The 12,059-nt window shown below is 38.1% G+C and overlaps 1 protein-coding gene across 1 annotated transcript in view; it reads right to left on the minus strand.

Moving 5' to 3' along the window:
* Nucleotides 1–941: 941 nt before the first annotated feature.
* The window catches only part of nrip2 (nuclear receptor interacting protein 2), a 32,359-nt gene continuing 21,241 nt past the window's right edge, over nt 942–12,059 (minus strand). The window contains exons 3-6 of the mRNA XM_026919935.3: nt 7,637–7,719; nt 5,802–5,914; nt 4,804–4,856; nt 942–2,733 (exon numbers count right to left, since the gene is read on the minus strand). Of these exons, the coding sequence (XP_026775736.1) occupies nt 2,614–2,733; nt 4,804–4,856; nt 5,802–5,914; nt 7,637–7,719 (369 nt within the window). The 3' untranslated portion in view covers nt 942–2,613. The remainder of the gene's footprint in view (nt 2,734–4,803; nt 4,857–5,801; nt 5,915–7,636; nt 7,720–12,059) is intronic.

The raw sequence follows: 12,059 nt of genomic DNA on the forward strand, positions 1-12,059 counted from the left end.
TGCCCTACTTCTGATTGGAGTTCTCATCGGTTGAGATCGCTCACTGCCGCTGAGGATGGTCCCACACGGACAGCCTGAAGATCATTGAGGTTACTGAGGATGGTACCACTTAGAAACCATGGCTTTAGACCACAATTCATATCAACAGTTTTGCTGTGACAGCTTTAGGACTGCAATTGCCATGAACAGTTTTGCACTCAAGTCTCCATGAGAGGAACGGTTTGAACTTCAACAAACAGACTTCATGTGAAAATTGTAATGAATTTCCTGGTTACACAACTGCACTATTTGACTCTATAGTACACAGTTATAGAAGAGAATGATTTATAATCGCACTATCCGGTGTTACCGAGATGAGGACGGGTTCCCTTTTGAGTCTGGTTCCTCTCAAGGTTTCTTCCTCATATCGTCTTAGGCTCGCTCATTAGGGATAAATTCATACGTTTAAAATTTATATCTTGAATGTATTTTTTTCTGTAAAGCTGCTTTGTAACAAAGTCCATTGTTAAAAGAGCTATACAGATAAAATTGAATTGAATTGAATTAATGCTTGTTAAATGTATTCTTAACATATTAATATTAATATAATGTTACAGGATTAAAACCTGCTCAAATACCAACAAAAATAATTTAATGCTAATATTGAACTGATATTTTTTTGCATTGAAAATGCAAAAAAAAAAAAAAACCTGAATTGAGAGAATTTTTGATGGTTGATGATGCACACGAACCTGCTGCTGAATGACCAGAAAACATTTTTCCTCACTGCTAAACTATGTAGCTACGAATGGATTTGCAATTTTGATTTTTTTTTTCCTCCACAGAAAGACATGAATCTGTGACAAGCCACGTAGTTCTCCTAAATCATTAAACAGTATGTAAGACGTGATCTTTCATGGTGACATCTCAGACCTCAGCAGGGTAAGAATGAGACGAACTCATAGGCAGAATACATATTTTTTATTAGACAGAGAAAAGAAAAAAACACCAAAAATAATCTCTTTCATACATTTTGTTTCCTTCATTTACAGCATACAAATATTTTTTTTTCCCCCAGAGGCAGACAGAGAGGCAGAGTGAATCAAAGCAGGACTAATCTCTGATCTGAGATCTGTCACAGCCAAGACAGTGATAGAGGCCAGAATAGGTAGCAGATTGAGCACTCCTCTCACTTCCACATTTGAACAGAAATCAAGGGCAAGTGCGTGACAGTTTGACTGCTTCAGTTTTGGTGAAGAGCTAAATGATCTCAGAAACAGTATTAGGCACAGTAGATCAGTAATGCGAATTATGGGAAGCTGAGCCGCGAAGAGCTCAAACTAACGCAGGACAGGAGTGACGTGAAGCTGTGAATGAAAGCCTTGGGTTCCAAACTGGCTTGCTTCAAACTGAAACTTTTTTTTTTTTTTGGACCAGCTTTATATGCATTTCTATTTAAAGGGTTAAACACAAGCTGTTAGAAAGCACAGAAATAGCGACAGCACCCCTCACACAGTTTATATAAAGATCATTTTGAAAGATAAAAACTAGGATTTTATATATATAATCCCAGCATATGTGCGTGTGTGTGTGTGTGTGTGTGTGTGTGTGTGTGTATAAAATCTTGCAGAAGGCTGGAATGTTTGAATCATCTGTCATAGAGAGAGTCCCAAAGGATCAGTTAACATCTGAGAGGATCATCTCAAGTCTAGTTTAAAATTAAGTGCTATGGATATAATCTTGTCCACACTGCAAAAAAAAAAAAAAAAAAAAAAAAATCTTAGCAAGTGAAAATATCTTGAATTAGATTACAATAAACCAAATATAATTATTTGATTATTAAGCCTTGATCTAATCATTTTTACTCATTTCAAGCTTTATGTTCTTATTCAGATAATTTTGCTTCTTTATAGAAATAAATGCTTAAAATCAGCAAAATTATCTGCCAATAGAACAAGACTGTTTTCAAATTAAAATAGTAAAAATGTCTAGAAATAGATTTAATAAGCTTATATTTGGTTGATTATAATATTCTAATAGGAATATTAGATAAATGTGCCTATATGAAAGATATTTTCACTTGCTCAGATGTATTTGTTTCAGTGCATGTTTAGTTGTGCTTTAAACACATAGAGTTTCACTTAGATTATTTTTACAGCTGCAAAAATATTTGAAATGAATTTTGTTTTGATTGAGTTTAGGCTTTTTTTTTTGTTTTGTGGTGTCATATTTGGGAAAGCAAGACATGTCTGAGGTTCCTCACAGAATCCTTAATTTACTCTAATTTAATTGAAAGCATTTAATATTTTAGTATTTTAATAACTCACAAGCATAAAATGCCTGATTATTGATTCACTTCTTAAGTTTTTATTGACTGTTTTGGCTGTACCATCCTAATGGTCCTTGATATGATCTCTCAACTTGTAAATTCATAAATCTCATTAATTGTACCACAAATTGAGCACAGAGAGCCAAAAGAATGATTTTGCTGTAATCAACACACAAACCAACACAAAAAGTCATGGGGAAAAAAGCAGGGTGAGAGAAGGAGAGGTACAAACGAGGAGCACAATGGCTGTGGTCCAAATTCCCACGCATATTTAGCGGGGGCATGGTAGAGGGTGAGGTCAAAGGTCACAGGTTTTTGTTGTTGTCACGGTGATGGCACTGGCTACGGGAAGGTGTCTTCAGGAAGGACAGCTCCTCGCCGTTGCTGTGCAGGCGGAGCACTCGGCTGTTCAGGTCAACGCAGCACTGTGGGTGCAATAGGTGATATTTTATAGTTCGTACTAGTACAAATAACATGGAGAAATTTGTAGAAATTATAAAATCAAATAATGCTTATTTTTCATGCCAGTCATTTTATAGACAAATCCCTTCCATGCCCCTTTACTCCGCCCCCATCTCAGCCTGAATTCAGCAAGCACCCAGCGCAGCCAGATAATTCCTATCATAAAAAAATATCACTCAGTGCTTCAAGAAAACTTACTGACAAGAAACAGAGTAAAACCAGAAGAAACGCTGACAGCGCTTTTCCAAGATGGAGTAATTCGTTATTAGTGAAGGGGGTGAAGCTGAATGCAGAATTAGCAGCGCTGCTCCTGGACAGGTCTGTAAACGCAAACTGTATACGTTTCTGAAATGTCTGGCTGGCTTGCTTTAAATAATCAATCAAAGAGATTCTGCGCTTTTTTTTCATTACAAAGAAAAAGAACTGCAGCTGCACTCGTGCACATCGTCATAAATCACTATAGGTGAAAATTTGCATGTTTATAAAGTTGTAACTTGGCTTTCAAGCAGCTGAATGTCCTATACCTTTTAGCTAGGGATGTGTTTAGCTAGCAATCTTTTAGCTAGCGATGCTAACATGCATATTTATCGGAGCTTAGACATCATAAGAGCTTATTAGAGAGAAAAAATGACAGCGACTGCACTCGTGAACATTCTCATAAATCATGAGCTAAATTTTGCGTGGTTATAGAGTTGTAACTCGGCTTTCAAGCAGCAGATGCAATCCTTGCTAATGCTAACTCTCACTGAACCACCATGGGAAGGGGGGGGCGGAGCTTTGTGAACATTGGTGGAAATGGGGGCGGGGTCAAGGAGTTAAAAAAATGATTCAAATCTTATTCAACTCCACCTATTTAACCAGGAGTGATCTAATTATTATTATTTCGTTTATTTGAATTATTTGAATTATTATATTTACCTACTGCACATTTAAAGGAATCTATGCATAAATGTATTTTAACAAAACCAGACTATATATAATTGCAAATTTTGCAGTGCTGTTTTCAACAATACCTTCTTTGTATGAAATACTTCTTCCCTAAACTCTGTTTATTTTTTAGATTTATTCATCTTTAAGCTTATTATTCAGTAAGTACTATGAATTATTCAGTATGTCTGGACACTCCAGGGGAATTAATGTGATGAGAGATTAACATCATAAAAATAAATCTACCCATTTACATGCTCACGATGCAGTTACTAGCTACTAACTGTCTTCTAAACGTATTTTGTCAGTATGTCAAAATATTCTGTGTATGAAATGTGCATGAGATAGTGTCATGTTTTTGCGAATATTCTTTAGGACGTGGATGAAGCCATGTTCCTAAATCAAAGGTTCTCAGTTTCAGCCACTTTTCCTCCATAGAACATCTGCATGAAATGGTCTCCTCAGAGATGAGTGACAGTTTTTATCCTTATGCATCTTCCTTTCTGCACTTTCTTTTGAAGAGCATGTCTATTTTTGGAGCTAATTTGAGCACTTGGCAACCAAGTTGGAAAATGAAAAGAAATTCCCAACTGAATCATTCAGGCACAGAGACATAATCAGAGAAAAACTGTATGATGTCCCTCCGGCTCTATTACCATCACTTCCACTTTGACTGAGTGGATTTCAGCTATAAGCTTACTAGTGCATCCTGAGCAGCACCGAGATCTGAACGTGAAGAAAAATGTGAAGAAAACATGCTCTCCATCCAGAGAAAACCTTTCTGTTGGTTTTCCAAAATCAGGAATCAGGAACGGAACTGAACTGAGAACTCCTTATCTTAGTTTTTCCATTACCTCAGTCTCAAGACACACAAAAAAATCAGACTATAAAGCTGTGCTAGTGATGTTGTCTATGATCAGAGCAGAGTTTCCCTGGATTAAAGCTGATAAAATAATTCACTAGCAGGCCTGGTTTCCATTTAGCAATAGCAGTGCGATGCAGATGCTATCTTTTAATTGTATCCTGTTTTAAAACACCAAAGGCTAATCACAGCATACTGCTCAAAGGGAAACTATTGAACACTGGCAAGGAAAGTAGTGTCTTACTTTGAGCTCCAGCAGAGTGTGTAGGCCCAGGCTTAGCTCAAACGCCTCATCGTCTGTGAACACAGGATGGAAAAGACTGAGAAAGAAATAGATATATGCATATCCTCTGCTGTGGGTCCCAAATGAAGTCATGAGCTTGGTCTTTAGTCTGTCTATATACAGAGGGTGCTCTCGTGTTCAGGGACTAATACTGTATACGGCCAAAAGTATGTGCACCCCTGATCATCACACCCATATGTGCTTCTTCCCCAAACTGTTCCTACAAAGTCTGAAGCACACAATTGTACAGAATGTCTCTGTGTGCTGTAGCATTACAGTTTCCCTTCACTGGAACTAAGAGGCTGAAACCTGTTCCAGCATGACAATGCCCCTGTGCACAAAGCGAGCTCCATGAAGACATGGTGTGTGAAGGTTGGAGTGGAAGAACTCGAGTGTCCTGCACAGAGCCCTGACCTCAACCCCACTGAACACCTTTGGGATGAACTGGAACACCGACTGAACCCCAGACCTCCTCAACATCCCAACATCAGCGCCTGACCTCACTAATGCTCTTGTAGCTGAATGAACACAAATCCCCACAGCCACGCTCCAACATCTAGTGGAAAGCTTCCCAGAAGAGTGGAGCTCATTATAACAGCAAACACAGGGGGAATAAATCTGGAAAGGGATGTTCAACAAGCACCTGGATGTGATGGTCAGGGGTGCACATACTTTTGGACATATAGTGTAGATGATGTCGTGGTCTTGTGCTCTTTTGTCTCAGCTGTCTCTTTCCTAGATAAGAGAAATGGAAGCAGCAGACACTGACTGCTCAGTGCACTATGGGGCTCAGTAAAGGTTATATAACATGAGATTTCTTTTCTTAAAGAGCATTAATTAAGATTTAACATAAATAAAATGAACCAAGCTTCAGCTATATTATCATAGTACAGCAACAACAACAACAACAACAACAATAATAATAATAATAATAATAATAATAATAATAATAATGTTACCTATGACTTGAGCAGTACACTGCACTGTTTCGCTACCGATCTGGATCTGCACAGATGCCACGGCGTTAGGCAGGGATTCACTGAGAGGCTTAATCTTGGGACTGATTTTCAGTCTACAACACACACACACACACACACACACAGAGCAGTATTAGGCTGATTTTCTTACATTATTACTTAATTGAATGTAAGGTTCTCTCAAGTCTTAATACAGTTAGCTCCACTAATATTGGCACCCTTGGTAAATACGAGCAAAGAAGGCTGTGAAAAATTGTCTTTATTTTTTAACCTTTTGATCTTTGGTTCAAAAAAATTCACAGAAATACTCTGCTCTCATGGATATCAAACACAACACAGGTTTATCAAAAAAAAAAACTTTGTTAAATATATGTGTGGCACAATTATTGGCACCCTTTTAGTCAATACTTTGTGCTACCTCCCTTTGCCAAGATATCACCTCCGAGTCTTCTCCTGTAATGCCTGATGAGGTTGGAGAACACATGGCAAGGGATCTGAGACCATTCCTCCATACAGAATCTCTCCAGATCCTTCAAATTTCAAGGTCCACGCTGGTGGACTCTCCAGCTCTCCAGCTCCAACTCTTCAGTTCACCCCACAGGTTTTCTATGGGGTTCAAATCAGGGGCTTGGGATGGCCATTGCAGGACCTTGATTTTGTGGTCAGTAAACCGTTTTTGTGTTGATTTTGATGTATGTTTCGGATCATCGTCTGCTGGAAGATCCAACCACGGCCCATTTTAAGCTTTCTGGCAGAGGCAGTCAGGTGTTCATTTAATATCTGTTGATATTTGATAGAGTCCATGATGCCATGTATCCTAACAAAATGTCCAGGTCCTGTGGAAGAAAAACAGCCCCAAAACATTAAAGAGCCACTACCATATTTAACCGTGGGCATGAGGTACTTTTCCTTATGGCTACCTCTGTGTGCGCCAAACCCACCTCTGGTGTTTATTGCCAAAAAGCTCTATTTTGGTTTCATCTGACCACAGAACCCGATCCCATTTGAAGTTCCAATAGTGTCTGGCAAACTGAAGACGCTTGAGTTTGTTTCTGGAGGAGAGTAGAGGCTTTTTTTCTTGAAACCCTTCCAAGCAACTTGTGGTGATGTAGGTGACGTCGGATTGTAGTTTTGGAGACTTTCTTACGCCAAGATGCAACTAACTCCTGCAATTCTCCAGCTGTGATCCTTGGAGATTTTTCGGCCACTCAAACCATCCTCTTCACAGTGCGTTGAGACAATATAGACACACGTCCTCTTCCAGGTTGATTCATAACATTTCCAGTTGACTTCATGGAACTTCTTCATTATTGCTCTGATGGTGGAAATGGGCATTTTCAATGCTTTTGCTATTTTCTTATAGCCACTTCCCATTTTACGAAGCTCAACAACCTTTTGCCGCACATCACAGCTATATTCCTTGGTCTTACCCATTGTGATGAATGACTAAAGGCTTATGTTTATACCCCTGTGAAACAGGAAGTCATGGTTGAACAATTTCCTGTTCCTAGTCACCCTAAAAATGTAAAATATCAATGGGAATATACTTCAGATATATTTTTCTCATCTGAAAACAGGGGTGCCAATAATTGTGCCACACATATATTTAACAAAGTTTTTTTTTTTTGGATAAGCCTGTGTTGTGTTTGCAATTGTTTAATATCCATGAGAGCAGAGTATTTCTGTGAATTTTTTGAACAAATGCTCAGAAGGTTAAACAATAAAGACAAGTTTTCACAGCCTTCTTTGCTCATATTTACCAAGGGTGCCAATATTAGTGGAGCTCACTGTATGTCTGTAATTGTGTTTAGACTCACCCCAGCCTTCTGCAGCACGAACTGGAGATATGGTTGTACTGACAGCCTGTGTTAATGGATACCTTCACCTCAGCATCACCACACTGCAACACACACACACACACACACACACACACTAATCACCACTAATCACCACCACCATACAAATACACAGGATATGATTTATAGAGCAGCCTGTTAAACAGGTTCACGTTTTCCACTCATACTGCAGAGACAGCTACCTTCCTTTCAGATGAAGCCTGAAAGTACTGGACATTTTTGGACATTATTTGGAAATAATGTAACTTACCTTCTATAGTATAAGAGGTATTTGTAGATGAAAATGATCATTTTATCATTTTGTACCATATTTAAACCTCTTCCAACCTGTTTTTTTTTCCTCCAAAAAATAATTTATGCATTTTTCCCTAGACTTAAACCTTTGAGAAATAAAACACATGAGAATAAGAAACATGTATTTTTTGTTCATATCCACTGCAGTGGACTTTGCTTTTTTTTTTTTTTAGCAGTCTCAACATGGCTAGAACTTTTCTATTTGTATTTGTATTGCTTTGTATCAGTTACCCAGATGTCTCCTCATAAATAAAAAAAAAAACAAGCAAATTTTATCTTCATTTTTCATTTTGATGAAGCTAAATCCGTGACGTCTGTTTCACTGGACGCAGAGTCAGAAAGGATTAATATTTGAAACTAGAATAAAATTTTAGCCACCTGCCATTTAATCACATCATTCCCTTCTTTGAAAAGCTAAACATGCATTAAAGATGCATTAGATATATGATTTGTTAGATATAAAATAGACTTAATATCAACATTTCTTAAAATGTCTTCATGAAAGAGCAGCACAGCTAAACCTGTCAAGTGCTTGGCAATAATGGGCCATTAAATCACAAATCACCTTGAAAGAGAAATCTGTTGTTTTAGGTGTGGATTATTAACCTACAGATTGTCTTTTTTTTAAACATGGACAGTGATGTAAGAGTTGTGATCATGGAAAGTGCTCTCATGTCTCATTCCACTGAGTTTTTTCTTACCATATCACCTAATGTTCCAGCAGAGCCGAGAAAATTCAACACCCCCCATGTTTTCTTTATGATGATTCAGTAGTTTTCGTGTTTGGCTGTTGTGACAACACAGCAGAATGGATTAGCCATTGGTGGAATCACCATGATCAGCAGAATATAATTTAACAAACCAGCCAAGCAGTTATTTCCTGATGCATCTTGTCATGTCAGCATTATTGTCTTAATTCTTTTGAAAAATGGAAGGGGCGTTTTTAGAGGATTATTCTTCACTTACTTACTGATGTGGGAGGAAGGAACAGCGGGGACATTCGACCGGATTTGAGATGCATTTGTGACATATGGCCACTATGCTTGAGTCCTAACGCACAAACTGTCAGCAACTAGGGTGTGATCCGTTAATTTAGAGATGACTCAGTGGCGAATCTTCCATAGGGGCAGGCTGTGCAGAGCTCCATCATTTATATCAGCTGTTCAACAAATATTAATTCTTCCGAGTGACAAATAAAATCAAAAGAATGTTACTATTTGACTGATATAAGCCAGTTTGTCATTGATTTGCTCGCATTTCTAGATGTCACGCAAACACAGAACAGCACACTTACTGCCTCCCTTAGCTTCTTAATTCATTTTAGTTATTAATGCACCTAGTGGTCAAAAATGGGAACTGCAACAAGCACTAATAGAGATCTGCTGGGGCAGGATTATCACTGCCCCACATTCGCTTATTCAGCAGAGGAAAACAGAAAAAAGACTGTTAATGAGCGGGTTGCCAGATTGATCAAGTTTAAATATCACTAAGATTTTGTTTGATGAATAAATAAATAAATAACAATCTGTATTAAATTGAATAAATTTCCACAAAATCTCAAACTGTACGTGCAGACAGTGTGTCTATAACGTACAGAATCATTTCTGTTGTAAGATATATCGCAAAGATATATCTTACTCAAATACTCCATAATTGAGGTAAAAGCAGAAACATGTCTCTAGGTCTTTTGTGTGGTTTCTGGAATGTAGTTGAGCTGGAAATTTCGCTTAAACTTGCCATCCCTGGTTAATGATATTACCTCGAACACAGTTAAACAAACGTACGTCTAAAAGTGCTCAAAAGAAGCTGCTAACTGTGCGCTGGATGTCTGTATGCTGTCGACTCTCAACCGCTTATTACAGGGTTACTCTAAAAAGTCACTAGATGGTAGTCTGTAGGAAAAAACAAGTATGATAGCCACTCGACTTCTGTTTGTTTGAGGCCATGTCGTTATTCATGTCCTCCTGCAACAGCAAAATCTCTGGTCATGAGCCGCTGCTGAACTGCCTACACTTGTATTATAAAACTCTATAGCACAAAAGGTTATCCCAGGAAAATATGCATTTAAAAATATACAAATAAATTCTCTTCCCCATACTCATTCACATCATGGCAGGCAAATTCCCCTAACTTCACCACTCAAGAGGCTAACAATAAACTCATCAGAAGCAGGGAACTACAGACATGTGATACGACCACAAGTCCAAAATCAGACTCTTTTCACTGAAGCTGGAATGATTTATCCAGCTTCAATCTGCAGCATTGTGCAGAATCCGTAAGAAGCCCTAAAAGTGCAAAACAATTACACAAGTCAGTCATTTTCTCCATCAGCATCCATCACTGAAATACACCATTGCATCCTATGTCTCAGAACAATCACAAGTGGTATGTGCATGGACTCAGGTATGTGCACACCTGAACAGGTTTTTTTTTTTTAAAGATTTAGATCTAAAGTTTCAGATATGAAATTTGTAAGACACATATAAATAGTGATGTACAGTTTGAATCAATTGACATACATATGAACTTGTTTTATTTTTCTAAAAATATTAACAAAATGAAATAGATAAACTCGCTGTCCACTTTATTAGTGCACGTGCCTGCAATTAGCCAATCCAATCAGCCAATCACGAGGCAGCAGCGCAAATGCATGAAATCACGCAGCTACAGGTGAAGAGCTTCAGTTAATGTTCACATCACACATCTGAATGGGGAGAAAATGCGATCTCAGTGACTTTCTCAGTGACGGCATGGTTGTTGGTGCAAGACGCCAGACGAGAGGGTTTGAAAAACGATAGAGAATAAACGATAGAGAGTTTACCATGATATATGTGCCATCATACTGTTATATTCTCTTAGCCATATACTGTGTAAGTGCAGACCTCTGTTTACTCCAGCATATTAATATCTTTTCCATCACATGCAGTAACTTGGACTAGGAGAATGAAACATTCACATAGATTAAGTTAGAATATCTAAAATGACATCAGGATATAGTTTTTTTATAACCCCACTGAGAGGGTTTTTTAAGATGTTGTTCTAAAAGATCTTTATCATGTGTGAAAGCAATGTTGCACCCTACAATACGTTTCCTGCAGTGTAAAGCGAGTGGTCGACGTTCCTACACCACTGCTGACATATCTCAAGTTTCCTACCACATTAAAGCTGTTTCCACCACTTCGGTGAAATGTTGTTCCAAATCTATACAACTGATTAGCATCTACTTAAGTATTGTTCCAACCTCACTGGTTTCAACACCATAATGTAGGTGTTTGCAGACCCCCACAAGTTTCCTTGTAGGGTTTAAATGTATGTACAGTCCTTGGTGGCGTTGAAATCTTTCTTTCTTTTATATATATATATATGCTTATATGTTTATATGCTCAATATTACGCAGCACATACTTCCTACCAACAAATGTCTGTCTTCAGGTTCCTTCTCTCTCTTTCTTCTTCTTCTTCTTTCTCTTGCAGTCTCCTTCTCTCTCTAGCTTGCACCTTATGCCCATCACCTGCACTACAACCAATTTACTTACTTTTGTCTATGCTTAGCATCGTATTTTATTCTTAAATTAATTAGTTTACTAAGTACGGTTCCTGTAATTTGTGTTCTTTGTGCATAGTTTGTGTCTTTTTAATTTCTGTTGTTTATTGTACTGCTGCAGCAAAACAATTTTCAGGGATCACTCAAGTACTCTATCTATCTATCTGTCTGTGCGTCCGTCCGTCCGTCCGTCCGTCCATTTATCTATCTGTGATAAGAAATGCTCATTTTTCAATCTACATAAAATGGAAGAAGAGACAAATTAATACTGTGTCTGTGTGTGTGTGTGTGTGTGAGCGTGAACACATCAGGGAAGCATTGAAAAGAAGAAGCATTAGCACGTTGCCATGAATTGCACTGTTAAAGGCATTGCCATCACCTCATGACCAAAGCTCCATTAAAGTGTAAATGAATTCACTTTTGTCTCAGTACTTCCACAGTGAAGCAAAATCGCTATATGAACATGGATAGCATGCTCAGCCAACCACATACAGCTGTGATGATGAGAGAATCTCTGACCTGGAGGTAATGTGACAGTGCTGTAATT

The sequence above is a fragment of the Pangasianodon hypophthalmus genome, chromosome 9, assembly GCF_027358585.1.
Source record: "Pangasianodon hypophthalmus isolate fPanHyp1 chromosome 9, fPanHyp1.pri, whole genome shotgun sequence".
Lineage (NCBI taxonomy): Eukaryota > Metazoa > Chordata > Actinopteri > Siluriformes > Pangasiidae > Pangasianodon > Pangasianodon hypophthalmus.